We start from the raw sequence: 26,221 nt of genomic DNA on the forward strand, positions 1-26,221 counted from the left end.
TGGCATCTCCTGTCTGGAGGGGGGATGGGAGGATAGAGAGAGTGGGAAGCTGGCAAAATTGTCATGAAAGGAGAGGCTGGAAGGGCTGACTCATTAGGGGGAGAGCAAGTAGGAGTACAGAGTAATATGTATGTAAACTTATATGTGACAGACAGACTTGAATTGTAAATGTTCACTTGAAGCTCAATAAAAGTTAAAAAAAAAAAAAAGATCACAGCCAAGAAAACCCTATGGAGCAGTTCTCCTGTAACACGTGGGGTCACCATGAGTTGAAATCTCCTCGATGGCAATGGGCTTAGTTTTGGTTTGGTCAGTAATTTTGAATTATGAACGATAAAAGAAGATATCCAGGAATGATACAGCTGTGTTCCCAAAGAGTAGTCAAGAATTCACAGTCTTTAGGATGGACTTTAGCACGCCAAGATATTTATTTTTGACTATCCCTGGAGTGGCTCATCGTGGCTGCCACCATCTTGGCCCCACCATGTCATGTTGGGACTCCTTTATGATCCAGTCTTGAACCAGTGTGGACCTTCTTCTATCCAGGGGAATTTGGAATTAAGAAAAGCTAGCCAGTATAGGATGGACTCTTGAACTGAGGTTTTGTAAACTCAAGTGCTGTGGAGAAGGTAAGAAACAGAACTACAGAGAGAGAAAAATAGAGCAGAGGTGAGGGACACTGGGCCCAGAGAGGTAAGACAGCATTACCAGTCTACTTTCCAGTGTCCATTTCTATTACCTCTTAAGGCCCAGTGGTACTATTGGGTGTCTTTAAAAAACACCACACCTTAGTAATAAATTCCTGTTTTTTTCTCTGAATTTAAACTAGCTGTAATATCTTTATATTCCTTGTAAACTATTAATAAGGAGCGCTGATGGCGCAGTAGTTATAGTGCTCAGCCGCTGACCAAAAGGTTCGAACCCACCAGCCACTCCACAGGAGAAAGATGTGGTCTGCTTCCGTAAAGTTTTACAGCCTTGGAAACCCTAAGGGGACTGGTCTACTCCATCCTGTAGTGTCACTGTGCGTCGGAATCTACTCAACGGCAACAGATACGGTTTTCTCTTCTTGGTTTTTTAAACTATCGATGTGGGCTAAGATAGGAGGGGGCGCCTGAGGTTTGGTCTCACTCTGCAAACTGACAGTGGTGGTCTACGTCTTCAATGGAAGAAAGGCCAGGAAGCATCTAGATTGTTCCATTTGGAGTATGCCAGCTAGATAATCCAATTATTTGTTCTTGTTATTTATTGTTACTGAGGGCCAAACGCTTTGCTTACATTCCTATTTGATCATCCTGACCTTACAGGGATTATTCTGAGAGGTTACGTAACTTGCCCGGGAACGCAGAGCTGGGAAATGCAGAGCCAGGGACTGGGCGTCCGGATCGCCTGGCCCTCAGAGCACCTGGCTCTGCTCTAGGAGGCACGGGGAGGACTCCAGCCTTCGTCGGCCTTGGAGGGGGCTTGGTGCACGGTGCCACCTTGGAAGGGCTTAAGGGGATGACTCTGTTCTGGACAATGAAAGGGGCGAGTGCCTATGGGGGAGATGGAGAGGAGGCTAATCAAGCTCCAGTTAGACTCTGCATTGTCAAGCATCGTGCTGACTCATTCCATGTGGGTAATTGTCTCTAAAGTTCTGTAACCATCGTGGGGATTGTAAGAATGACACAGTGATGTAGAAATAAAACCTTTCTACAAACAGCCCTTACCTTGGGAGGCAAAGCTCATTCCCCAAGACAGAGACGGGGCAGGCTTTACACCTGGCACTTACCTGATGACGCATATGGCACCATGGATTCTCATGAGAAGGAAATGACGTGCCAGCCTCTTATTGCCTAATAGCCAGCTTTTAATATCTAACTAATTTACAATGTGGACTTTTGTTTTTTCGCAAGAGAGTGCCGGTAATATGTGGGCTGCCTTTGAAAACTCAGCGCCATTTCCTTCCATCCCACACGTGGCTCCCTGCCAGGTGCCCCTAGGGAAAGGTTGTAGGGGCCCTGCCTTCTGAGAGCTGGCAAATCTATGATGAGAAGTCTGTTTATGGTTGCCTTTGGGATTTGATTAAGAGGATGATACACACTTGATGGTGAATGGTCATTTCCTTTAGTTACGAAAACAAAGATGGCTTTCACATTTTTAAGACCTTTTCCTCTCTCTTCTAATGTTTATGACTCTGTTTCTTGAGATCAAAGTCAACAGGACTTTTGCAGCTCTTCTCCCCAGCATTCCCAACACACGTGTTGGTATCCAAGACTCCCTAAACCCGAGGGAATTAGACCGGTTTTGTGGAGTGTAACGACTATGATGAACTCAGAGCCCCAAGCCTTCTGTCCTCTCCGTGTTACTGAACGGACGCCTGTTGTGCAAGACGTGGTTGTGAAATTTATGTAAAAAGACCAGACTTAATGGCCTGACATAGACTAGAGGAACCCCCGAGACTGTGCCCCCTGGACCCTCTGTTAACCCAGAACGGAAACCATTCCCAAAGCCCACTCTTCAAAGATGAGACTGGACTATAAAACATAAAAATAATACACGTGAGGAGCATGCTTCTTAGTTCTGTTAGATTCCGGAGACCAAATGGGCAGGATGGAAAGGCAGGAAGGGGCAGGAACTAGAAGGACAGACACAGGGAACCGGGGGTGGAAAGTGGGAGTGTGCTGTCACATTGTGGGGATTGCAACTAATGTCACAAAACAATATGTGTATAAATTTTTGAATGAGAAGTTAACTTGAGCTATAAACTTTTACCTAAAGCACAATTTAAGAGTTGTAAAGAGGCGCATTCTGGAATACGCAGAAATTCTCAAGTTAATGACGATTTTAAATTACATGCTCTGTATCCCAGATTTTGTGACTCTGGCAGATGTCAGCTGCTGCCTGTCCTTACAAATGGCTCAGACCCTGAAGGTTTTTACTGTAGGTACGTGCGGAGGTACCCAGAAGCTCGCCGAGTGCCAAAGACTGGTTTTAAGGCAGTGCCGAGGCAGGCGCTGACGCGTCCCCTTGGCTAGGGACCCACATTTCACGCTGGCGAGTAACAGAGAAAATGGTAAAGTCAGCTCTTGGGGGAGTCAGCCAAGAAAGCCCTACCGTCCGGCTTCACCAGCACGTTTGCCGATGCTCTTTGTCTACCAAAGTTTGCTGGCTTTAGTCTTCCTTTGCAGAGGGAAGGGAAGCCCCAGGATATGGGTGATTTGCCTGACTTCCTTTCAGGGTGAATTTCTCTGCTTGCCCTCAGATATGAGTTTCGTGGTTGAGTAGGGGTAGGGAGAAGGGGGTTGCATCCTGCTGCAGGGGTCACCTTTCCAGCCAGTGGGAATGGACAAGCGGTGGAAGTCCTGGTCACATTGTCTGTGTTCTCTGTCCTGCAGGTTCACCAGTACTACAGCTGTCTCCCAGAGGAGAAGGTTCCTTATGTCAACAGCCCTGGAGAGAAACTGCGAATCAAGCAGCTTCTCCACCAGCTGCCCCCGCATGACAATGAGGTAAGGGGCTGGTGGGGGCTTACAGGACTTCCCTAGATCCTTCTGTGGATTGTCACCTTTCCCCTAATCACAGTGCTGTGATCAACGAGATCTCTTGAGAGCAGATTTGGCAATTTATTCTAGGTTTTTCCTTCCTTAATTGGAGCCAAAAGAAACTGTCCACCACCTTCTGGAAAGGGTTACCTAAGCAGAATCTCATTATGGGCTGAATTAGCCTCTGTGCCTGGCACTGCTGGCAATTTTGGGGTAACCAGGGAGCACCAGAATTTACCAGCTCAAGTCTAGGTCTTCTCAGTCAAAGAGGCAGGTGCCACACTGGCCGTCTGTGTATGTTGGAGAGATGATTGGAATGCCCTGGGCCAGCTCGAGCCCAGCGAAAAACCTCCTGACTCTCAGATGTCCAGCATCATTTCACTTTAAGTTAGAATGCAAGCTTCCCACTTGATTCTACAGGAGAAGTCAGGTGACCAGATATGCAGCTCTGAACATCGGTGTTTTTGAGGTCATGCAGTCTGACTTGCCAGGGTGGTCATTTGCAGTCTTGAAAGTATCACTCACAGGCTGTCCTTTTTCCTGAACCCAGATGCAAAGTCCTAGAAGCAGGCATTTCTTATCTTTGAAATCAAATTGATCAGGAAGTTAAATTTGTAAGCATGCTTTTTCAAAGATGATCTCATGGCAGAGGTTGTGTGTCTGGTTTAAAAAAATAACAATCTTATAGAAACGAACAGTCTGTTCACTTAACTCTGACTATATCTGAAGCAAAAAAAAAAAAAGTCATTTGCAATTGAAAGAAGAATTCACCCCTTTAGTGAACTAGGCAACAGCTTTCTACCAGCTTCCCCCACCCACAGCTGGATCCCAACAGCTCAGCCCCGGGGGAAATGAGTGCGTGCTTTTTAGTCTTATCTTCCCTCATTTGAGTAAAAGGGAATAATTTGAGCGTCTCTAAAATAAATATAACAAGGAGCCTGGGTGGTACAAGCAGTTTGTGCTTGGCTGCTAACCTAAAGGTTGGTGGTTCTAACACACCCAGCAGTGCCATGGAAGAAAGACCTGGCAATCTGCTTCCGTAAAGATTACAACCAAGAAACCCCATGGAGCAGTTTGAGTCTGCAGCACACGGGGTCTCCATGAGTCAGAATCGACTTGGCCGCAATGGCTTGTTTCTTTTTTTTAAAAAAACACACGTAAGCCCAACAAAAGCTTGACAACGGAAGGAACTCTTTAGAAAGCTGCCAGGATTTCCTTTCCTGCTGCTGCTTTCAGGCTCCATCAGACAAATATAAATAACGCTTTCCCCTTTAAAGCTGAGAGCAAGCTCTGTAACCTGATGCCCAGATAACTAATTTGGAAGCTAAAATGCGGGTTTTTACAAGCATGAGGGGTGTGCCTCGCTTTACAAGCATGTCCATAAATGTCAGCCGTGTAACTGATGGCTGCGGGGCTTTTCAGGTCACTGCAGTCCTCTCTCTGGGACGGCCACAGAAGGTGGTTGTTTTACTTGACAGAGAGAAGGTGTCTTGTCTGCTTTCAGCAGTTCCATTTATGGTTAACTGTTTGTTTGTTCGGCTGGTTTTTTTTGTGTGGTTGCATGAGCAGAGACTATTCCAATCACTTCTTCCTGCTGGTGGGAACTCCATGCATTTGACCAGGGGGCCATTTTAGCCCTTCGGAGGGCAAAGGGTGATTCTAAAGTAAATATTTGATCATTCTCTTTCCCCCACAGTTCAGACAACTTTGAGGTGCACAGCTGCTGTTTAGTAGACTTTTTTAAATGTACTGGTTTTCAAATGGGAATGTGTCAGTCTAATCAACAGTTTGCCTCTAAGCAGCTGTATGAGAAGATATCAGTGCCATTTAGCTCAACTTTCTGACTGCCCACCTGTCTCTGAATAAAGCCGGAGGTGGGATTAGAAGCGTGGTGTGTACATGGCTTTGGGTGGGGCATGGGCCACCCACAGTAAATAAAGCTGAGCCGCGTTAATTGAGAAAGTTACTCCCTTTTGAGTTTCATTTCTTTCCTTGAAGTTCGAGTGGTTGATGGAAGAGGAAATTTCGGTTTGATGCTAGCAGGTGTCTCTCACCTCTAAGACATACTGGTCTCCACTCTTAGATAAGTGTACCTCGATCTTCCCAGAAGCTCAATAGCCAGCTGGAATCTGACAACGTGGTTTCTTCTCTATTTATCTTTATGGTTAGCCTACTTATTGCAGGTGATGCTGGTTTTCCATGTATAGTCGTGATCTACTTTCTTTTTTAAATAAATGTAAAACCCAGTGCCGTCGAGTCGATTCCAACTCGTAGCGACCCTATAGGACAGAGTAGAACTGCCCCATAAATGTACTCAAGTTAAAAAAAGAAAGTCAGTCAGTTTTAAAACAATATGAGATGAATAATAGTTCAAGGCTCTGGTGGAATTCCCACGGTGTGCATAAATAAGGGAAGAGAATGGAAAATACTGGATTCGATCATCTTTAATGCCCCTTCCTTAATTCTGTGAGTTTAACAAGAAGGAGAATCTTAAGCAGATTGGTGCCCTTCACCAGAGCCTGGCAGGTGGCCCTTTCCCTCTCGCACGCAGATGAACACCAGGGATATCCACGTAGCCCACACATGCTTCTGGACCAGCTCCGCAGTCTCACACCTTCCTGCCTGCGTTTTCCCAAAACGAGATGAAAGAACCGGAGTCGGGGGCATACTGACCACTGTTCTGGTTGGCTGGCTGAGAGCCGTCTTTGGGTGTCAGGCATCATTTCCATGGGTGCAGGGTGCTTCAAAGTACCAGGACCCCACAGTCCAGTTGAGGGAATAAGAAAGTCCTAGAGCTTAGCATCAAAGCCATTGGCTGATGACTTTGGTTTCTGTTCGGTGATTGGACGTCTGTGTGGTGAGCAGAGTGGGATAGTAAGGATGAGGACCTTCATCCTGCCCGAAACTTGGGCTCCAGTTTGGGGCTGTTAATAAGCTCTGTTGACTGTCACCAATCTTAGTGGAAACTCACTCTAAATGGCACCAGGCCTCCTATTTTAAAAGTTCAGGCAATGGCTTTAGGACCAAATGGAGTGTGTTTAATGTGAAAACTCTGTGGCCTGGGCTTCAGGAACCTGAAGAAGCAAGAGTGACCTCGTCATCCTTTGTGTTGTCCAGGTTCGATACTGCAACTCCCTGGACGAGGAAGAGAAGAGGGAGCTGAAGCTGTTCAGTAACCAGAGGAAACGGGAGAACCTGGGCCGAGGCAATGTCAGGCCCTTCCCAGTCACAATGACAGGAGCTATTTGTGAACAGGTGAGTGTGGACTTGGAAGCGTGAAGAGGGGTTCTCCTGGCATTCATTCATCCAGCAAACACAGGCATGGTTCTAGGCTTGGGGTGGCGGACAGCAGTGACCAAAAGACACTAAGAACGTTGTCTTGCCCTTGTAAAGAGTTAAGTTCTCAGGGAAGAAGTCATAGGATAAATCAAATGAATAAACAGAAACAACACGTCAGGGAAGAGGGCTAGGAAGTACCAGGAGTGTGGCAGGTCCCCCCAGAAGGTGACATCTGAACCAAGACTTATAAGAACTGAGGTAGTGACCTTGGGGACAGAGGGGACAGCCAGCTCAGAGGCCCTGAGGCAAGAGTGTGTCCATTGTGTTCCAGCAGTGAGGCAAGAGGCAGAGGCGTGAAGGGGAGAAGTCAGCAGATGAGGTTAGAACTCGTGGAGGGCCTGGTCCTGGTGGAGGGCCACGGGGAAGCCACAGGAGAGATTTGAGCAGAGGAGTGGCGTGATAGACTCGTGTTGTCAAATGAGCTCTTTAGAAAATGGAACTTGCCTGGATCATGGGACCACAGCCCTTTAAAAATTCAGCCCTTTAAAGGGTGGTAAATGAGCTTCTTCTTGGTTTTGAGGGTTCTTTAGTAAAGTGCATGGAAGACCCATGCATTCTCCCTAGGACCTCACTGAGTTGAAGAGTTTGGATTTGTTTGTCCTCTTACTCACCGGTAGAGAACTCAGGGTGTGGTGGAGGAGGGTTTTAAAGAAAGCGGGTGGGAACCCAGCCTGCCTGGGCTCACCCTGCCCCACCTCTCAGTTGCCAGAAGCCTCCTGGTGGCAATGGTCATTTCCATACTTCTCTACACCCTACTGCTTTTTGTACAGCTCCATCTAACTTCTTAAGCTCTTGAGACACTCACTCAGGCACAGAGGATAAGTCAGCTGCATCTGGAAGAGGGAGCAGGATACCGCCTGAGGGGAGCAGATACCACTTGGGACCCTTGTTTGAGCTTTCAGAGGGGTGAGGTGAGAAGGTCAGACGGACGGGATAGAAGGTCAGACGGACGGGAGAGAGAAGGTCAGATGGACGGGAGAGAGAAGCTCCTTGACCAAGGGAGAAAAGGACCAGAGATTTGGCAGTGGGGTCTTCATACTCCCGTCCTTGAGACCACCCTTGAGATGCAGGTTGTCAGCATTATGACGTATGCTCAGGACCCTCTGCCACTCTCAGACAGTTTCCTGCAACCAGTTAAGCTGGGCCCACCTAAGGCAGAAGGAAGCTGGGCATTTCATGGCAGATGTCGAGAACAGTGTAGAAAAGTACCGAGAACACAGAGGCAGAAAGACCTACTTTGACTCGTGTTTCTGCCACACGACCTTGACCAAATTAGTTTTCCTTTGTTTTGTCGTTTGAAAGATGGAGCCACAAGCACGCCTACCTTGTAGAAGTGGGGTGAGAATTAAATGGGATTATATAGGTATAACTCACCTACCTACTAAGGTTATCATGAAACGCAGGACTGGTATTTTCTGTAACATAACGTCAGATCCTACCCTAACAAAACTACATACAAATGAAGTAAGGAATACTCCCGACGGAGCAGTGCTTGGTTTACTGCCACCAGCAAGGCCGCACTAGTGAGAGAAACAAATGGGCAGGCCCAAGAAAGTAGAGTAGTTAAAAGCATGAGCCCTGGAACCTTGAGTTTGAATTCTGGCTCTTCAGCACACATGTGTGAACTCCCAGAGATTGTTTCATGAGGCCTTTATGTCATTTCTCTGTGATGACTTTCAACCCATACAAGGTCTATGGTGTGAAAAATGTTGGGAAATGGCTGTTGTACTTTGTAGGCATTGTCCCCAGAGCTCAGCCACTGACACAGGACCACAGTGCTGGCCTCCCAGGGTGTGAACCTCATGGCCAACCCCACAGTCTACTGAGAGTCCACCCTGGATCCATGCTTCAGGCTTTACTCCCATTCCTCAGCTGCAGGCATGGGTCATTCTGCCTTACTCGTTTTTGGATAAGGGATGGGACATTGGAAAATGAGTGAGAAGTTAGGAAAGGAACAGGGAAGAAGCCTTTTCCATAGCCTGCCCTTAGAAGTGGTCCTTAATGCTATATAAAAAGATGTTAAAGGAAGCAGGCTAAAAGGGTGCCTGAAGGGTATGGAAGGAACCCCAGTGGTACAACGGTTAAGCACTTGGCTCCTAACTGAAGGGTTGGTGGTTTGAGCCCACCCAGTGGCTTCAAAGGGAGACTGGTCTGGCAATCTGCTCCAGTAAAGATGACAGCCTAGAATGCCATATGGGGCACCTGTACTCTGTCACATGGGGTCACTGAGTCAGGGGCCTAACAACAAGGGTGGGTAGAGGAAGTGCACGATGGCAGGTTTCTACGCACTACTCCCCCGCCATCCAACAGTGCAGACCCCACCCTCTTCCACGGCTCCCTCCAAGCCTTCCTCTTCCTGCCCGCCCGCCACCTCCCCCAGCCAGCTCCTCCTGGTGTTAAGCGACTGTGCCCCTGCAAGGCGGTCAGTGTCTGAAAGCTGATGAGACCTTCACTGGAGCTCCTGTGTTAGTTACTGTGCTAAAGGAGCTTTTCTTTTCTCCCCACCTCTGTGATTCCTTCTTCTCAGGTACTGTATCTTCATCTTTCCTTGTTAGGCCCAAGGAAAGGAGCGTGGGGGAAGGGCCAGAAAAACCTGCCCCGACAGGTGTGTAAAGCAGGTTAGCACTATGACCACACCCAGCTATTGTTATTCTCACCGTTACCACTTATGAAGAGCAAAGCAGAAGACCCCAGAGATGGGGACACTGTTGGCACTGACATTTCTGTTTGCCTCCTCACAGTGCGGAGGTCAGATTAATGGCGGGGACATCGCTGTGTTTGCTTCGCGTGCTGGCCACGGTGTTTGCTGGCACCCACCGTGCTTCATCTGCACTGTCTGCAGCGAGCTCCTGGTGGACTTGATCTACTTTTACCAAGATGGGAAGATATACTGTGGCCGGCACCACGCTGAGTGCCTGAAGCCCCGCTGTGCCGCCTGCGATGAGGTCAGAGCAAACACCATTGGGCTTCGGGCCCTACCTGTCACCACTTGGTTGTGCCATTGCCAACACTTTGTTCTGGGGTTCTTGCACAGAAGAAAACCATGGGTGACTCCCCTTCTTGTTTTAACCCTTTCAAGAGAGAAGGTCTAGCAAATCCCACCCATCCCTGGCCCACTTTACTGAACGCCACAGTCTCATGGGCCTCCAAATGGAAGGGCAATCTCTGTAGCTCAGGAGATCGGCGCTAGGTCAGTTCAGAACCCTTAAGAAAAAATGTTTTAAAAAGCATCACAAGGCTTTAGATTTCAGCCCTAGTCCCGGGAGCAGCCGTCAGTAACAGAGTGCCACTTCTTTAGTAAAGTAGCTCAGTTTCCCGAAATTTGATGGGACAGGTTGGTTTGAGGAGAGAGGAAAATTGATACAATTATTTGATTTTCACGCAGTTTTTAAAAGTTCAGAGTGAGGATTCTCGAGGCAGATGGATACTCCATTTGGATCTTTCTGGTAGAATTCTTGCCTTTCATACAAGAAACCTGGGTTCAATTCCCAGCCAGTACACCTCGTGCATGGCTACCACCGTCTGTCAGTGAGGGCTTGCATGTTGCTCTGAGGCTGGACAGGTTTCAGTGGAGCTTCCAGACTAAGACAGACTCGGACAAGAGGTCCTGGCATTCTACTTATGAAAATCAGCTAGTGAAAACCTTATGGATCACAGTGTTCCAATCCCTTTATGCGTGGGGTCACCATGAGTAGTGGGCAACTCGACAGCAGTTAACAACAATAACCCTGGGTAAGAAAGCAGAGTAGAGCACCAGGCTCACTCTAGCTTGGGTTCTCCCTTCAGAAACAGACCGAAGGTTTTTTGGTTTTGATTGAAAAGTTTGGAGCAGAAAGGAGAAGTTCTAAACCTGACTTCTTTGTAGGAATAATTTGGGGGTAAATCTTAGACAGAGATTTCCTCGTACAGTGGATTTGTGTAAACAGTAAAGTGGAAGGCAACACCCTCCATTTTCAACCATGGAGAATCCCGTCAGGTGGGCCTTGTTCTCTTACAGACTGGTCTTTGCTCTTTCGAAGTTGATTGGACTTAACTAATTTGCTTCTAATGCTAGTAGTGATTTCTGGAGAGACCTTGGAGGGGGGCGGGGGTAGTTGGGAAACTGAGTTCAGATCCAGCTCTGTGATTCTAAGCAGCAGCTTTACCTTCATGCTTCAATTTCCACACCTGGAAAGTGGTGCTCACAATATGGCTTTGTGTTATCTGTTGGCAATTGAATTTGCTTTGAAATGGCTTAATCGAAATATAATTCACATACATAAAATTTACCCTTCAGTGTATAATTTAGTGGGCTTTTTTTTCTTTTTTAAGCGTAAACACAGGACTTGTCAACCATCACCATCTAATTTAAAACATGTTCATCGTCCTAAGAAGAAACCCTGTACTCATTAGCAGTCAATTCCTATTCTTCCCCACCCCCTTGCCCTTCCTCCCCAGGCAACCACGAATCTATTTTCTGTCTCGATGGGTTTGTGTATTCTAGATATCTCATATAAATGGGATCATGCAAAATGTGGCCTTTGCGTCTTGCGTGCTTCACACGGCAGAATGTTTTTAAGATTTATGCATGTGGTAGCATGTGTCAGCACTTCATTCCTTTTCTGGCTGAGCAACACCCCGTTGTATGGATGGACCATGTTTCATTTCTCCGTTCATCAATTGATGGACTTTTGAGTTATTTCCACTTTTTGGCTATTATGTATGAATAATGCTGCTGTTAACTTTAGTGTATGAGTTTCTGTGTGGACATATGTTTTAAGTTCTTGTGAGTGTATACCTAGGAATGGAATTGCTGGATCACATGGTAACTGTAACTTTCTGAGGGATTGCCAAACTGTTTTTCAAGGCAAGGGCACCATTCCATCCCCACCATTCACGAATGAGGGTTCCAGTTCCTCCACATTCTTGCCAGTGCTTGTTATTGCCCGGATTTTGATAATAGTCCTCAGAGTGGGTGTCAGGTGGTGTCTCAATGTGGTTTTGATTTGCATTCTCCAAATGAATAATGATGTTGGATATATTTGCCTATGTTTATTGGCCATTTAGAGAAATGCCTATTCAGAATCTTAGCTTTGTTTAAGTTGGGTTGTCTTGTTATCAGTGAGTTATGAGTTGTTTGTATGTTCTGCATACTAGTCCCTTATCAGATACTGATTTGAAAATGTCTTTTCCCATTCTGTGAGTTGCCTATTCCCTTTCTTTGATAGTATCCTTTGAAACAACAAAAGTTTCTGATTTTCATGAATTCCAGTTTATCTTTTTTTTCTTTTTTTTGCTTGTCCTCTTAGGGTTATACCTAAAAACCGTTGCCTGATCTGAGGTCACAAAGACACGTTTTCTTCCAAGAGCTTAATAGTTTTTAGCTTTACACTTAGGTCTTTGTTCCATTTTGAGTTAATTTCTTAATATGGGGTGAGGTCGGGGTCCAAATTCTTTCTTTTCTGTGTGGGTATCCGGTTGTCCCAGTACCATTTGCTGAGAGAATTGTTCTTTTCCTATTGAATTGTCTGGGTGGACTTTTTTGAAAATCAAGCGATCATAGCCTCTGGGTTTGGTTTTGGACTCTTAATTCTCTTTTTCTGATCTATCTGTCCATCCTAATGCCACACTGCCTTGATTACTGTAGCTTTGTGGTGAAGTTTTGAAACCCGTGCCTTGAAACTAAAAAAAAAAAAAACTCTCAGGGGCCAAAACTCAAATGCGTCTGAGTGCCTGTCTATCCCATGTCATAAATGAAGGAGATCCATTTTCAGGCAATAAGGAGAAGTGAAGGATCTGACAGACTGGAGAAGTTAGAACCTGTGTGCTGTGGATGGAGCTGTGTCTCCCCAAATGTGAAGCCATTCACGTGCGGTATTTCTGGTATAGCAGCGCTAGATAACTAAGACACTGCCCGAAAGCAGCAACCGCTTTCTCAGGTCTAGCCTGCCATTGCCTTGCAGAAATGTGTGCCCAGCATGGCCAAGTGTTATATTTTCAGAGGAGAAGCCAGGATTCCAAGTGTTTGTATGAAATTGCTATTTTTTAAATAGTGTGTACAAACCAAATGAAACAGATGTGTCTGTATATGGAACGTGTTCCTGGGCTCTCAATTTATGGTGTTGCTGTAATCTTCAGGGTGGGAAATTCTTTTGGCTTTTGAAATGTGGTTAAATTCATCTGTGGCCAGGCCAGAAACTAGATTTATTTGTGCTTTAGGTAAATCCTGATTTGGGAGCTGATAAAAATATAGAATAAACATATGTATGTGTGTATATATATAATTGTTTAATAACTCGTGGGCTAGACCTGCTTTCCCACCCTTCTAATTTGGGAGGACCCCCTTAGCATTTCTTCCTCAAAGTGTGTTTTTGTAGCTGAGTCTCAAGCACTGACTGTTTGGCTTCCCCACCTCCAGATCATCTTTGCGGACGAATGCACAGAAGCTGAGGGGCGTCACTGGCACATGAAACATTTCTGCTGCTTCGAGTGCGAGACGGTGCTGGGCGGTCAGCGCTACATCATGAAGGAGGGAAGGCCCTACTGTTGCCACTGCTTCGAGTCCCTGTACGCGGAGTACTGTGACACCTGTGCCCAGCACATCGGTGAGGCAATGCTCGGCGCTGAGCTCGGTCCTGCTATGTGACATGATCTCCGCTGTGTCTGAATAGTTAGAGCTCCTCTTGTGCACATGATAGAATCCCAGCTCGTACTAGCTTAGGTGGGAAAGGGAGTTTCTTAGCTCATGTTCCTGAAAGGTCAAGGAGTGCGTGGCTTCAGGTAGGGATGGATCAAGGGTTCAAACAAGCCTATTTTTTTCTCCATGTCTCAGCTCACCTTGCCTTCTTAGGACCTGCATTCTCAAAATAGAGGAGCCATCCCTCTTCCAATACCCAGTTCAGTCCCTCCAGATAGGAGTCTTACTGGCCCTGCTTCAGCCATATACCCATCCTAGAAACACAACAGGTCTTCCTGTTGATCTGCCTGAGTCATGGGCCCAACTCAGAGGCCATGCAATGGTGCTAGGTGAGGGACAGACCCATGACTGAGGAAGGGAGGGAGAGGTCTCAGAAGGAAAATAAAGAAAGAAAGTATAAACACGTATCTTTCATAGCCTCCTTGGAAAAAACTGGAGGTCAGCTGAGGGAGGAAGCAAAGCAGACATCTTGGTGGGGAAGGGTGGTCAAGGAACCAAATGGTTTCCAGCAAGCATGTGTCATTAAAAAAAAAAAAAAAAACCAGCAAAGGCTGGCCCAGCTGAAGCTCAGCCGGATTCAGAGCAAAAGAACCTCAAGTTGCTCAGAAGCTATGAACTCCCCAAGTAAGTGGCAGATGCGAGATGGTGAAAATTATCTTCCATTTGCAAATGACTGATTTGTTCAACCCTTCAGCACAGCCGCAGGTCACACAGCACCTGTGGCTTGTTCATTCCATGTGCCTCTTCTGGCACCTTGGGAATGAGCCACCCTTTGGAAAAAAAGCTGGCAGTGGGTGAGTGCCTGAGAGACCAGCAGCACCAGCTTCCCGTGCCTGCACAGTTGTGAGAAGTCTGTTGAGGAGCTGCCAACTCCTTACCTGTAACGAGGTGCTGTGGCAGCCATCAGCTTCTGAGCCCACTTTGCCCCACTTAAAACATCAGGACCGAAAAAGAAGTGGCTTTGTCTCCCTGGGCCATGCAAAGTAATGTATTCAAATGAAAAATTAACTAGTAATTTGAGGAGCTTTATGTGCTCATAAGGAAACCCTGGTGGTGAAGTGGTTAAGAGCTGCGGCTGCTAACCAAAAGGCAAGCAGTTCGAATCCGCCAGGCGCTCCTTGAAAACTCTGTGGGGCTGTTCTACTCTGTCCTGTAGGGTTGCTATGAGTCGGAATTGACTCGACGGCAACGGGTTTGGTTTTGGTTTGGATGTGCTCATGAAAATCACAGCTTTGTACACAAGCCACCTGCTGTGTGCTTGGTGGTATTTGTCACTGGAGTGTACCACCCCAGAGACTCAGGCCTGCCTCTGTGAGGCTTTCTGATCTGGAGTCCTGTGTCAGGACATAGGAAGAACCCCTGGGTCCGTAACACAGTGGTTGCATAAGCTCTGCTATGGAGACCTTTGTGCAGCTGCGTTCCATTCGGGGCCTTTGGGTGACACACAAGTCTCCTTTCCTTTCCCCTAAAACCCTCACCCTCTCAAAGCCTGAAGTCTTGACCAAGGCCCCAGGAGCTTTCTGTTCTCCAAGACCAAAACAGACAGAAAAATAGGCAGAGTTTCCTAAGATTAGGAAACAGGGATCCGCCTCTTGACAGGTGGCTGGGTGTGTGTGGAAGGGAAGGATGGGACAGTGACAGGGAAAACAGTGCAACTTGCTGATCCAGGATGGCTTGCTTGTGGATTCGGAGTCCGCAAGTCAGCGGTTACTCAGAAGACAGGAACTTGAGAGCACAGAAGACCTACCTACAGTGGCGATAACCCCTTCCCAACAGTGTTTCTGTTTCTGTCGTCACTTTCTGTGGAGGTTGAAAGGCTTGTCTAGAAGCTGCCGTTTAGAATTTTCACTCAGTGGCTTGGGAGAGTTCAGATACGTCTGTTGCTTCAGCATGTACACCTCAAAGGGTCCTTCTGTTTTATTATCTTTCTCTGTTCCCTTCATCATTTACTTTAGCTGTAACTAGTTAGCATTTAAGGAGCCCTGGTGGTACGATGGGTAAGCGCTTGGCTGCTAACCCAAAAGGCTGGTGGTTCAAACCCGCCCAGCAGGTCCACTGGAGAAGAGACCTGGAGATCTGTTCCCATAAAGATTACAGCCTAGGAGACCCCACGGGCAGTTCTGCTCTGTCCTGTAGGGTTTCTGTGAGTTGGAATCAACTCGATGGCACACGACAGCAGCAGCTAGCATTTATTGGCTTCCCCTTCTCCTTTCCTTTTAAATCCAAAAAAGGCATCAGTGCGTCACCAGAAAAGAGAGCTGCTGTAGCCTGCAACATCCTGGCTGCATTCGTTGAAATGCTGTCCCTGATTTTTTTTTTTAAGGGTTCACTTTTCTACAAGAGGCAATTTTCCTCTGACAGTGAAAGGGTTGGCTCTGTGTATTGTGCCTTCCACAGTCGCCAGACCCTCACATGCTGGTCATGCTGGACAAACATTCCATATTTGTACAGCCGCTCAGAGCAGACCCTGCATCAGGCGGCCGTTGCCAGGGCAACATGCTCTCGTCTGCACACGGCAGAGTAAACAGTCCTATAAACAGGCCGAGGCTGTAGCAGCAGTAGACACATACACCCGCAGAGAAGTGCTTAAAGGCTTAGAGAGGGAGTAAAAAGGATGGCTCAGATGTTGAACGGCAGAGTCTTCTCCAGATGTTAGAGTTCAGGAGCAGTTCAGAGGGCCGTCTGACGTCACTGATGTTTATCAGGGACCATGTTCCACTGCCTGCTAGGCTGCTTCATAAACCACCGCCCCCCAGCCTGTCCTTCCGGGAGGCCCCGTCCCCTCTGCTGCAACTATGAGCATGTTTCCTTGAGAAGCAGAGAAACAGCTGGTGGAGGACAGGCTGTCGGAGCTGGGCTCCTGTCACCTCTGAGGGTTTGGGTAAGGTTCCAGCTGCCCAGGATGCTGTGCGAGCGGGAGCTCACGGCAAAGGAGCTGGGGCAACCAGGGGTGCCCGCTCAAGCTCTCTAGGGATGTGACATATGACAGAAGGGGTGGAAAGGGAGAGGGAGAGAGAGAGGAGGAAGACCCTATGAGCCAGCCTCAGGGCTCGCTCTTGGGCTCTATCCTGGCAGTGAGGGAGACAGGCGTACAGACCTAATAAAAATAAAAGAACCAAAGCAGTAAGAATAGTTCCCAGGCACATGTCTAAGCACTCTAGGTGTATTAACTCATTTAATCCTCACAGTAACCCCATAAGGTAAGTACTGTGATTATCCCCATTTTACCCCTGAGTCATGAAATTGAGGTGTGGAGAGATGAAGCAACTGGCCTCGGGTCACACAGCTAGAAGAGGGCAGAGCAAAGATGTGAGCCCAAGCAAATGGGTTTCAGCATCCGGGGTCCTTGCAACCACATTAGACTGAGCTTCAGCCCCTGCAGTGGGACGGAGCTGACTCCTGAAGCTTTACTTGTAACTACTACAGAATTCTGATTCCCTTTCCTGTAGGTCTTGCTTCCTTCCAGGGCGGTTGGGGGCGAGGAACGGGGGCGGGCATGGGCAGAAAAGTGTTGATGGCCCCAGCTCTGGTGGTTTGTTTTTAGCGTCCCCTCAGCCCTTTCTCACTCTTCTGGAAATGCAGGTGCTGAGAGGGTAGCTGATTGACACAGTCCCCCTTTCACCTTGAGCGGCCCTTGTGGTTGTTCCTGTCCCACTAATCCCCTCTGGTGGCACAGTGGTTAAGCACTTGGCTGCTAACTGAAAGGTCAGTAGTTCGAACCCACAGATTGCTCTGTGGAAGAACGATATGCCAATCAGCTTCTGTGAAGATTACAGGCAGCTCTACCCTGTCCTATAGGGTCGCTCGGAGTTGGAATCAACTTGGTTTGGTTTTTTTAGTCCCTAGGGCAGGCTCTCAACTAGAGACTCCCCTTAGCTTGAGGAAGAAATAATAGGAGAATTTCCTTCACACCTGTCTCCTGTGAGCTCCAGTGATGTAAAAGTAGATAGGGGATGGGCTAGGATAAGAGGAAGACAAGGCCCCTTCAGTCTTCTGTTCTTGTGGTTCTCTTTTCCTGTGTGGATCTTCCCAGTTCCCTGTCCTCTACATCTCTAGACAAGCCTCTAGAAGTTATCCTTTAAATGTCTGGGCTCAGGCGTTGTCAGTCACTGAAGGTGGTATTCACATTAGTATCAGCTTTCTGGAAAGACTTTTATCATTATGCATCAGGAGTCTTGAAAAAGTTCCCTTCTGAACCAGAAAAACCTATTGCCATCCAGTTGATTCTGACTCATAATCACCCTATAAGTAGACAGAGTGGAACTGCCCCCACAGGGTTTCCAAGGCTGCCACGTCTTTATAGAAGCAGATTGCTACATCTTTCTCTCCCAGAGTGGCTGGTGAATTCAAACCGCTGACCTTTCAGTTAGCAGCCAAGCGCTTAACCACTGCACCAATTGCTCGGGACTGAATTCTTAGGCAGGGAGAATTCCCCCCGTGGAGCCCAACATCCTCCAGCACCTGTAGTGGAAAGAGAGCTTCTTAGTGTCAGTATCTTAGCAGAAGTCCAGGTGACTCTGATTGGTCCAGCGAAGGTCACGTGCCCATGGGGCTCACGTCTGAGGGTGGGGGTGGTGGGGCTCCGCAGGGAGATACAGCCCTACAACCAGAAGAGGCAGAAGAGATGCTAAGGAGAACAGCAGGGCCTGTGGGGGCTGCTGATAAAGCACCGTTTAACCTGACCATGGAAACAGGCACAGCCCAGGCACAGGGAGGAAATGCGTCTTCCTTTCCTGGTAAAGTTAAACGAAGGGTATGCATCCTTACGGAGGGGCAATATCTTTGACAAACCATGTCCAAACTTCCTTACCAAGAGCAAGTTTTTCCTTACAAGAGCTAAATCTACTTCTTTCTTTCCTGCTGAGCTGCTACAGTGGCTTGCCCATTGGAATGGCATACACTGGTGATGGGAATTCAGTCCTCCATCCAGGCAACACAGGAAGAGCCCCTGAGTCCAGGAGACAGCCCAGAAGTGCAATGACCTGTGCTCATAAGAGCTTCACGTTTAGTGGAGGAGACAGATACTAAACAAATACACTCATGGTGGCGGGGGGGGGGGTGCAGCACCCAGTGGTGTTAATGCTGTGGGGGACTGTGCAGCAGATGAGGGAGGGGCATAATGGAGGACAGACGGTCAGACGAGTGGACAGGAAGACTTCCAAGGATTTGGCATATGCGCAGACACCTCAGAAGAACATACTGTCGGACGGGGTGGGCAGGAAGACTTCTCCGAGGACTTGGCATTTGAGCAGACACCTCAGTAGAACATACTGTTAGACAGGGTGGGCAGGAAGACTTCTCCGAGGACTTGGCATTTGAGCAGACACCTCAGTAGAGTGAAGGAAATGATATCAGGGTCATGGTTGGAAGCAAGACCTCCTGGGTACAAATATTGTCTCTGCTTCTTAGTTTGCTGACCTTAGGCAAGTTGCTAAACCTCTGTATGGCTTTGCTTTCTCATCCGAAAAATGTAAACAGTAGTAGAAACCCACCACGCACAGTTGAGGAATTGAGTGGGTTTCCATACGTAAAACCCCAGGGCTTTATTATATGTGTGTATCATTACTGCCCCCTGAGAGAAGCATATTCCTGACAGAGGGATCCCTGGAGAGGGCATCGTGATCTAGATTCTCCATGCCCAGAGCAAACGAGCCAAGAAGGAGCCGACTGGTAGAGCAAGGGGGCTGCCGTAGTCATATGTGGATGCCATCGACGTGGTGACCTGATCACTGATTTATGGACAATTTGTTGTGCTGCATTTGGAGTCCAGAGTCAAACCAGGGTGCCGTGTGTTTGGGTTGTAGTGAAGGACTCTGAGCAGCCCATCATCCTCTCCTGTGTCTCTTCTTTCCCCAGGGATCGACCAAGGTCAGATGACGTACGACGGCCAACACTGGCACGCCACCGAAACCTGTTTCTGCTGTGCTCACTGCAAAAAATCCCTCCTGGGGCGCCCGTTCCTCCCAAAGCAGGGCCAGATATTCTGCTCCCGGGCCTGCAGTGCCGGTGAGGACCCCAATGGCTCTGACTCATCCGATTCGGCTTTCCAGAACGCCAGGGCCAAGGAGTCCCGGCGCAGCGCCAAGATTGGCAAGAACAAGGGCAAGACGGAGGAGCCTGTGCTGACCCAGCACAGCCAGTTGCAAGTGAGTTCCAACCTGCTCTCCACCGACGTGGACCCCCTGTCGATGCAGATGGACCTGCTCAGCCTGTCCAGCCAGACGCCCAGCCTCAACCGAGACCCCATCTGGAGGAGCCGGGATGAGCCCTATCACTACGGGAACAAGATGGAGCAGAATCAGGCCCAGAGTCCTTTGCAGCTTCTTAGCCAGTGCAACATCAGAACTTCCTACAGTCCGGGAGCGCAAGGGGCTGGGGCCCAGCCCGACATGTGGGGCAAGCACTTCAGCAACCCCAAAAGGAGCTCGTCGCTGGCCATGAAAGGGCACGGGGGCAGCTTCATCCAGGAGTGCCGAGACGACTATTATCCGGGCAGGCTGAGATCCCAGGAGAGCTACAGCGACATGTCCAGCCAGAGCTTTAGCGAAACCCGAGGCAACATCCAAGTCCCCAAGTACGAGGAGGAGGGAGAGGAAGGGGGCCTGGCCACTCAGCAGTGTCGGACCCGTCACCCTGTCAGCTCCCTGAAATACACGGAGGACATGACGCCCACCGAGCAGACCCCTCGGGGCTCCATAGAATCGCTGGCCCTGTCAAACGCAACAGGTAGGTTCTGTTCACCTGGGAGGCAGATAGCAAGGGGTGATCTATGGGCAACCTGAAGCTGGTCCTCGGGGTTTTAGTGTTGGTCCTGTCCTATGCTTTTCTTCAACAGGCTGCTGAGGAGGGCAAGTTCAAGTTTCAGGTAGCTCTGTCTTTGAAGCTGTAACATAGTAAAGACTGAGACAGGAGTTCAGATGCCTCTGGTCTATTGAGCACTTGCCCCCAGGAGAGAGTGAGGGAGAGGGAATAGGGCCAGGAAAATGCCAGGTGACAGGCTGATCCCACAGGGGGCTCTGGACCATGAACTGCACCACAGAGTTGGTTCCTTCTTGAGACAAAGGGGCTGGCCTTTTGTAGTGCTGTGTCAGTCCGCCATCGGCTCTGGGCTGCTAGGGAGTGAGGACGGGTGAGGCTGTGGATGTGGGCCTGGCACAAAGCAGCTCCTGTCAGCCAGAGGCAATGTTTAGGGGAAGGGGGCAGCTGTGGGCTGCTGGCAGCTCTCACAGTTCCTGGGGAACAGGTGCCTGGCCTGGGACTGCCTGCACCCCTGCAGCTGTCAAGGCCGTCCTGGACCCCAGTGTCTCACCAGGGAGCTGGTGTGAATGTGGGCATAAAGACACAATAAACCTGCAGGTAGACAAGGCAAGGGCAGGCAGTGGCAAAGGACAGTGAAGAGACAGTCCCTTGCATGCTGTGTCCAGCAGGTTGTCTGCTTGGTTTGTGTGAGTGCAAAGACTGCTGAGCTCTAAGATGGTGCTATCCGAAGCACAGCCTGAGGACCAGGGCTGGCCTGCGCATCATTATCAGTTCCCAGCGTCTTAAGTACAGAGAGTGTTTAGAAATTCTGAGAGCCCTTTGCCTTTGCTGAGGCAGCCCCGTGTTCAGGGGTCCCATGTCATTGATCAGGGCATGGGCCAGCCAGGGGCTTGTGGGGCTCACTTGGTGGCTCCTGTGTGGTGGGTGCTGCCCATCATTCATGCTCAGTAGGCCTGTGTGTCAGTCCACAACGGACTGGAAATGGAAACAAACTAGACTTTTACCATGAAAACTTGAGGACCACGGGTGTAAGATGAGATGAGTATGCTGTTGGTTGCCGTCAAGTCAGCTCCGACTCATGGCGACCTTATGTATAACAAAATGAAACACTGCCCAGCCTTGCACCATCTTCATGGGCATTGGTATGCTCAAGTTTGTTGTTGTAGCTCTTGTACATTTTAAATATCTCCCTGCCTAGGGGGCTCATCTTCCAGCACTATATCAGTGTTCTTTTGTGATCGATAGGGTTTTCATTGGCTAATGTTCAGAAGTAGTTTGTGTTAGCCTGGAATCTCTACTAAAACCTGTCCACCATGGGTGACCTGTTGGTATTTGAAATACTGGTTGCATAGTTTCCAGCATCATAACAACATGCGAGGCATCACCATGGTGATGGGCACTAATATATCTGCCCCTGAATGGGGGAGGGCACCAGGGGAGGGAGATACGAGTCTGCCCATTCCAGCAGGGACCCCATAGTCAGATGGGTCTGGATGGAGACTGATAACCAGGCACATGCCAGCCCCATCTGGAGGGGAAAGGGGCCATTCACCTCCAGCTGATTCCTGCCACACACAGGTATATGTACTTAGCTAACACATATATAGCTCTTACCTCGTGCCAAGCATTGTTCTAAGTACATTACAAATATTAGTTCATTTAATATAATCATCACAACCCCATGAGGGAGGTGTATTATTCTGATTCTCATTTCAGAATTGAAGAAACTAAGGCACAGTGAGGTTGAGGGCTTTGCTCAAAGCCACCCAGCTTTAAGTGGCAGAAGAGGGATTTGAACCCATGCCTCTAATTCCAGAGTCACGCTCTTAATCACACCAGTTTGCCGACCCCGTGCTGTCCGATCTTGCAGTTGTTCCCAAGAAGTTAAAAACATGGATTTTTCATGTGCAATCTGTTTAAACTCTCTGCTAGACAGACAAGGCCTGTCTCCGTGTTGTAGGATGTCTATAAAGTCTGTTTTATCTTTTATCCCCCACCCCCCCCCCCACAAATGCTTTCACATCTGTGTTCTCATTTGTCCCAGAGGGACAGAGCCCATGCTTCAGATGAAAAAATGAGGCCTCAGTGACTAAGCGCCTGGCCAATGTCGGAGAACTTGGCAATTAGTGCCGAGTGATGTCTGCCTGGCGCCCTGCCCGGTTTGTGTTAACTCCCGAAAGATTTGTGTGCTATAATTATTTAAGAGGCCAGGAGATAAATATGTAATTCGACCTTTAAAGTGGAATTTCTCAAAGTTAGACCACCTGCATTAGAACAATTGGGGTGTTGATGAACACGTGGGCCCCTGGGACTCCCCCAGATCCACTGCATCCGACTCTCTGGAGGTGGATCCCAGGAATCTGCATTTTAACCAGCTCGCTGCTGATGCTGCTGGGCTCCATAATGAGAAAGGCGTCTCCTGGGTTTGCCTCTTCTGACTCTTTTGTCTGCGCCCTGTAGACCCCTGAGGCTGTCAGAATTGCTGGGGGAAGCCGAGTGTCAGAGAAGCCAAATTAGAAAGAATGAGCAGTCTCCACTTCTAAGGAAGAAGTCCCAGGAAAATTATCCCCTGGTTTTTTTTTTTTAGTAATATTTTACTGTCTTTAAGGTGAAAGTTTACCCAGCAAATTAGGTTCCCATTTAACAATTTCCACGCAAGTTATTCAGTGGTATTGGTTACGTTTTCATAGGGTGTCGTCCTCATCCACTGCCACATGGTTGTACTGTTTCCAGTTCTCTAGTTTCCCTGCCTCCGTACCTTCTTACCTTTGCTTTAGAGTAATTGTTGACCATTTGGTCTCACAGATTTTCTTTTAAAGGAGCTCCTTACTCACCGGTAATATTCTTTTTTTTTTTTAATGAGCCATTCTGTTATTTAGCTAAAAGGTGACTTCAGGGACCCTCTTATTTTTTATGGATCCTTTAGCAAAACAACTAATGGCCCTCAGTCTCTGAGATTTTTGGAAGGCAACCCTGAACCATGTCTGACAAAACTGAGAAGAAAGTTCCTCAGATCAGTACTGTCCAACACAGTAGCTGCTAGCCACGTGTGACTATTGAAATTTAAACTAAAATGAAAAGTTCCTCAGTTGCACCAGCCACATTTCAAGTGCTCAGTAGCACTGAACTGATTTTTAAATTTCACTTAATTTTAATTAATTTATATTTCAGTAACCACATGTGACTAGTGGCTACCCTCCTGGACAGCCAAATGAGGGAAGTGAGCTGATAGGATGGGCACATCACCAACCCCAGCGTCAGCCCTTTGGAAGTTCTCACGTGAGCATTAAGGGCCTGTCATCACTTGGGAGCTGTGTAGCCTTGAAGAAGTCACTCAGATTCCCTAGGGCTCAATTTCCTCATCTGTGGAATTTGTTGAATAGTCATACATCCTTTGCAAGGTTTCTATAAAAATTAAATGACAATGCATTTAAGTTTGTCAGCATGGTCTCTGACATATATCAAACCAAAAGCCAAACCCGTTGCCCTTGTGTTGATTCTGATTCATGGCGACCCAATGTGCTACAGAGTAAAACTACCCCATGGGGTTTCCTCGGCTGTGGTCTTTGTGGAAGCAGACCACCAGGCCTTTCTTCCACAGCATGGATGGATGGGCCCGAACCATCAGTCTTGAGGTTAGTAGATGAGCACCAACCATCTTCGCCACCTGGGACCTCTTCCTGACATACACGTTGTTGTTGTCGTGTGCCGTCGAATCAATTCTGAAGGCACACAACGACATATGCCAGCGTAGAACTTCCCCATGGGGTTTCCTAGGCTGTGATCTTTACGGAAGCAGATCGCCAGGTCTTTCCTCCCACGGAGCCTCTGGTGGGTTGGAGCCACTGGTGGGTTCCAACCGCTGACTTTTTGGTTCTAGCCGAGCGCTTAACCATTGCACCACTAGGGATCCTTTGACATGCATATAACCTTTTGTAATAATTACCTGATGCCATTATTGATATTATTGTTATCATCATCATCATTTCTTCCTCCTTGCAAACAAACTCATCCATAGTTTTGGCTCCTTAGATAGTTTTGATGGCTGCTAACTTCTCCCAACACCCACCAGTTGTGCAGGTTTGCATTTTGGGGTTTTAAACATGCTCCTTACCAACATGAGCAGAGCGCGAGAAACAGGGAACTAAGGAAATCCATTTTGTGCCCTGGCGTTTCTATGGACTTGTCAGACACAACAGAGTGGAGGAGAGATTGTGGCTAATATTCTAAGCACAGCTTGTCACTGGAGCAGACCCTAAATAGCCTTTCACATCCTACGCCACACACACACACACGCGCGCACACACACACGCACACATACATGCATGCCCAGGACGTGATGTTGACTCAACTTGGGTAGTCAGTCTTTCTGCTGCCCACCCTCACACTCGCCTTTGAATTTTGCTAGAATATTCTGTAGTCTTTTGAGAGGACAAAGGTCTGTACTGTCTGTGTACCTTTAAATTCTAGAATCGCAGTCTACGAGTCACTGGTATGTGTTACAAAAGGCAAAACACCTTCAGCTTTTGGTTAAAGCCAGATTTAGAGATAATTTTTCCTTCCATGCTCCGTACTTATGTTATTGAATAAGCCTGTAGTGTTTCATCTGGCGTGAAGCTGGGTCTTTTCGTGGGCAGCATTCTTCCCCAGGACAGACCTGTAAAAACAGATAGTTCCAGTGGCTGGCCGGCCTTCGACCCAGGCCTTGACACCTCCTGCTTGCCTAAGGACTGGAAATCTTCAGCTCCTTCTGCATGGGAAACAGACCATCCCTAATGCTCACACAGTGAGTCAGCAGGGACAGGCCCCTCCTACAAGGCCACAGCGTGGGGGCCTGGCAGCAGCTCTAACCCAGCCAGTCCCTAGCAGCAGCACCAACAACAGCGGGCATTCTTGTGTTTGTCTGTCCTAGGTCCAGCTCTAAGCACTTTTCATGAACTAAGGCATCCTGTCCTTAAAGCAGCTCTATGAGGCAGGTACAGCTGTTATTCCCCTTTGAGAACGGCATCGTGAGGTGTGGAAGGGCTAAGTAGCCCCAGGCCACACAGCTGAAAAGTGCAGGAGCAGGATTCAAAGGTGAACATTCTGGCTCCAGCTGTGTCCTAAGCCAGGATACTGTGGCAGAATTGAAGGGGGAGGAGAATGGTAGACCACTGAGTAAGACCTGGAATTGGGACGGGCTGCATCAAGCAGGGTGCATGCCATGGGACAACTGGAGATATCAGCAGGCCCCCAGTGAAGGAACCTGGTGTGGAGCGAGGTTGTGTAAGGGGTGGTAAGGGCAGTGAGAGCTGGAACCTACAGGAAGGGAATGCAAGGTGTGGATGAGAATGAGGGACACGAGAGATGATTTCTGTTCGTTCTCATTCAGCAGATGTGATCAGAGTGCCTCCTCCGTGAGTCACAGCAGAGTGGATATGAGTGTGGCTGTAGGCCAGGCTGCCGGGGCTGGAAACGGGACATTGCAGCTTCATAGCTGTGTGAACGTATCTCTTCTGTGCCTCCATGTCCTTGTCTTGGGGATGGTTGTTGTGCAGATGAGGTAAGCTGTTTTTTTTGTAAGAATTTAGAACAGCGACTGACACCCTGTAAGTGCTCTGTATTAGTTATCATCTGTATTAGCAGGTGCTGCTGCCTGTGTTAGGTGCTGGGGACGCAACACTGAATCTAAACTGAAATGGGCCTTGCCCTCTCGCACTTTAAAGCCTACTGGAGTTGATAGCAGTAACCAGCTATACAAAATAAAATTGCACCTGTGGTAAGCACAGTGCTAGGAGAACACACAGAGAGGGATGTGGCCGGGTCAGGGAGGTCAGAGGGTATCACTGAGAAAGTGATACTTGAGGGACCCAGGAAAGGGCACTGTAGGCAGTGAGAGCAGCATGTGCAGAGGTCCTGGGGTAGGAATGTGAGAACAGCACAT

The 26,221-nt window shown here is 48.2% G+C and overlaps 1 protein-coding gene across 4 annotated transcripts in view; it reads left to right on the forward strand.

The window, feature by feature from the left end:
* The window catches only part of PRICKLE2 (prickle planar cell polarity protein 2), a 419,325-nt gene that overhangs the window by 343,248 nt on the left and 49,856 nt on the right, over nucleotides 1-26,221 (forward strand). For all 4 annotated transcript variants that reach the window (XM_064274273.1, XM_010589693.3, XM_010589694.3 and 1 more), the window contains exons 3-7: nucleotides 3,378-3,491; nucleotides 6,642-6,779; nucleotides 9,605-9,808; nucleotides 13,261-13,447; nucleotides 19,396-20,265. In XM_064274273.1, the coding sequence (XP_064130343.1) occupies nucleotides 3,378-3,491; nucleotides 6,642-6,779; nucleotides 9,605-9,808; nucleotides 13,261-13,447; nucleotides 19,396-20,265 (1,513 nt within the window). The remainder of the gene's footprint in view (nucleotides 1-3,377; nucleotides 3,492-6,641; nucleotides 6,780-9,604; nucleotides 9,809-13,260; nucleotides 13,448-19,395; nucleotides 20,266-26,221) is intronic.

Source organism: Loxodonta africana, chromosome 22 (assembly GCF_030014295.1).
Source record: "Loxodonta africana isolate mLoxAfr1 chromosome 22, mLoxAfr1.hap2, whole genome shotgun sequence".
Taxonomy (NCBI): Eukaryota; Metazoa; Chordata; class Mammalia; order Proboscidea; family Elephantidae; genus Loxodonta; species Loxodonta africana.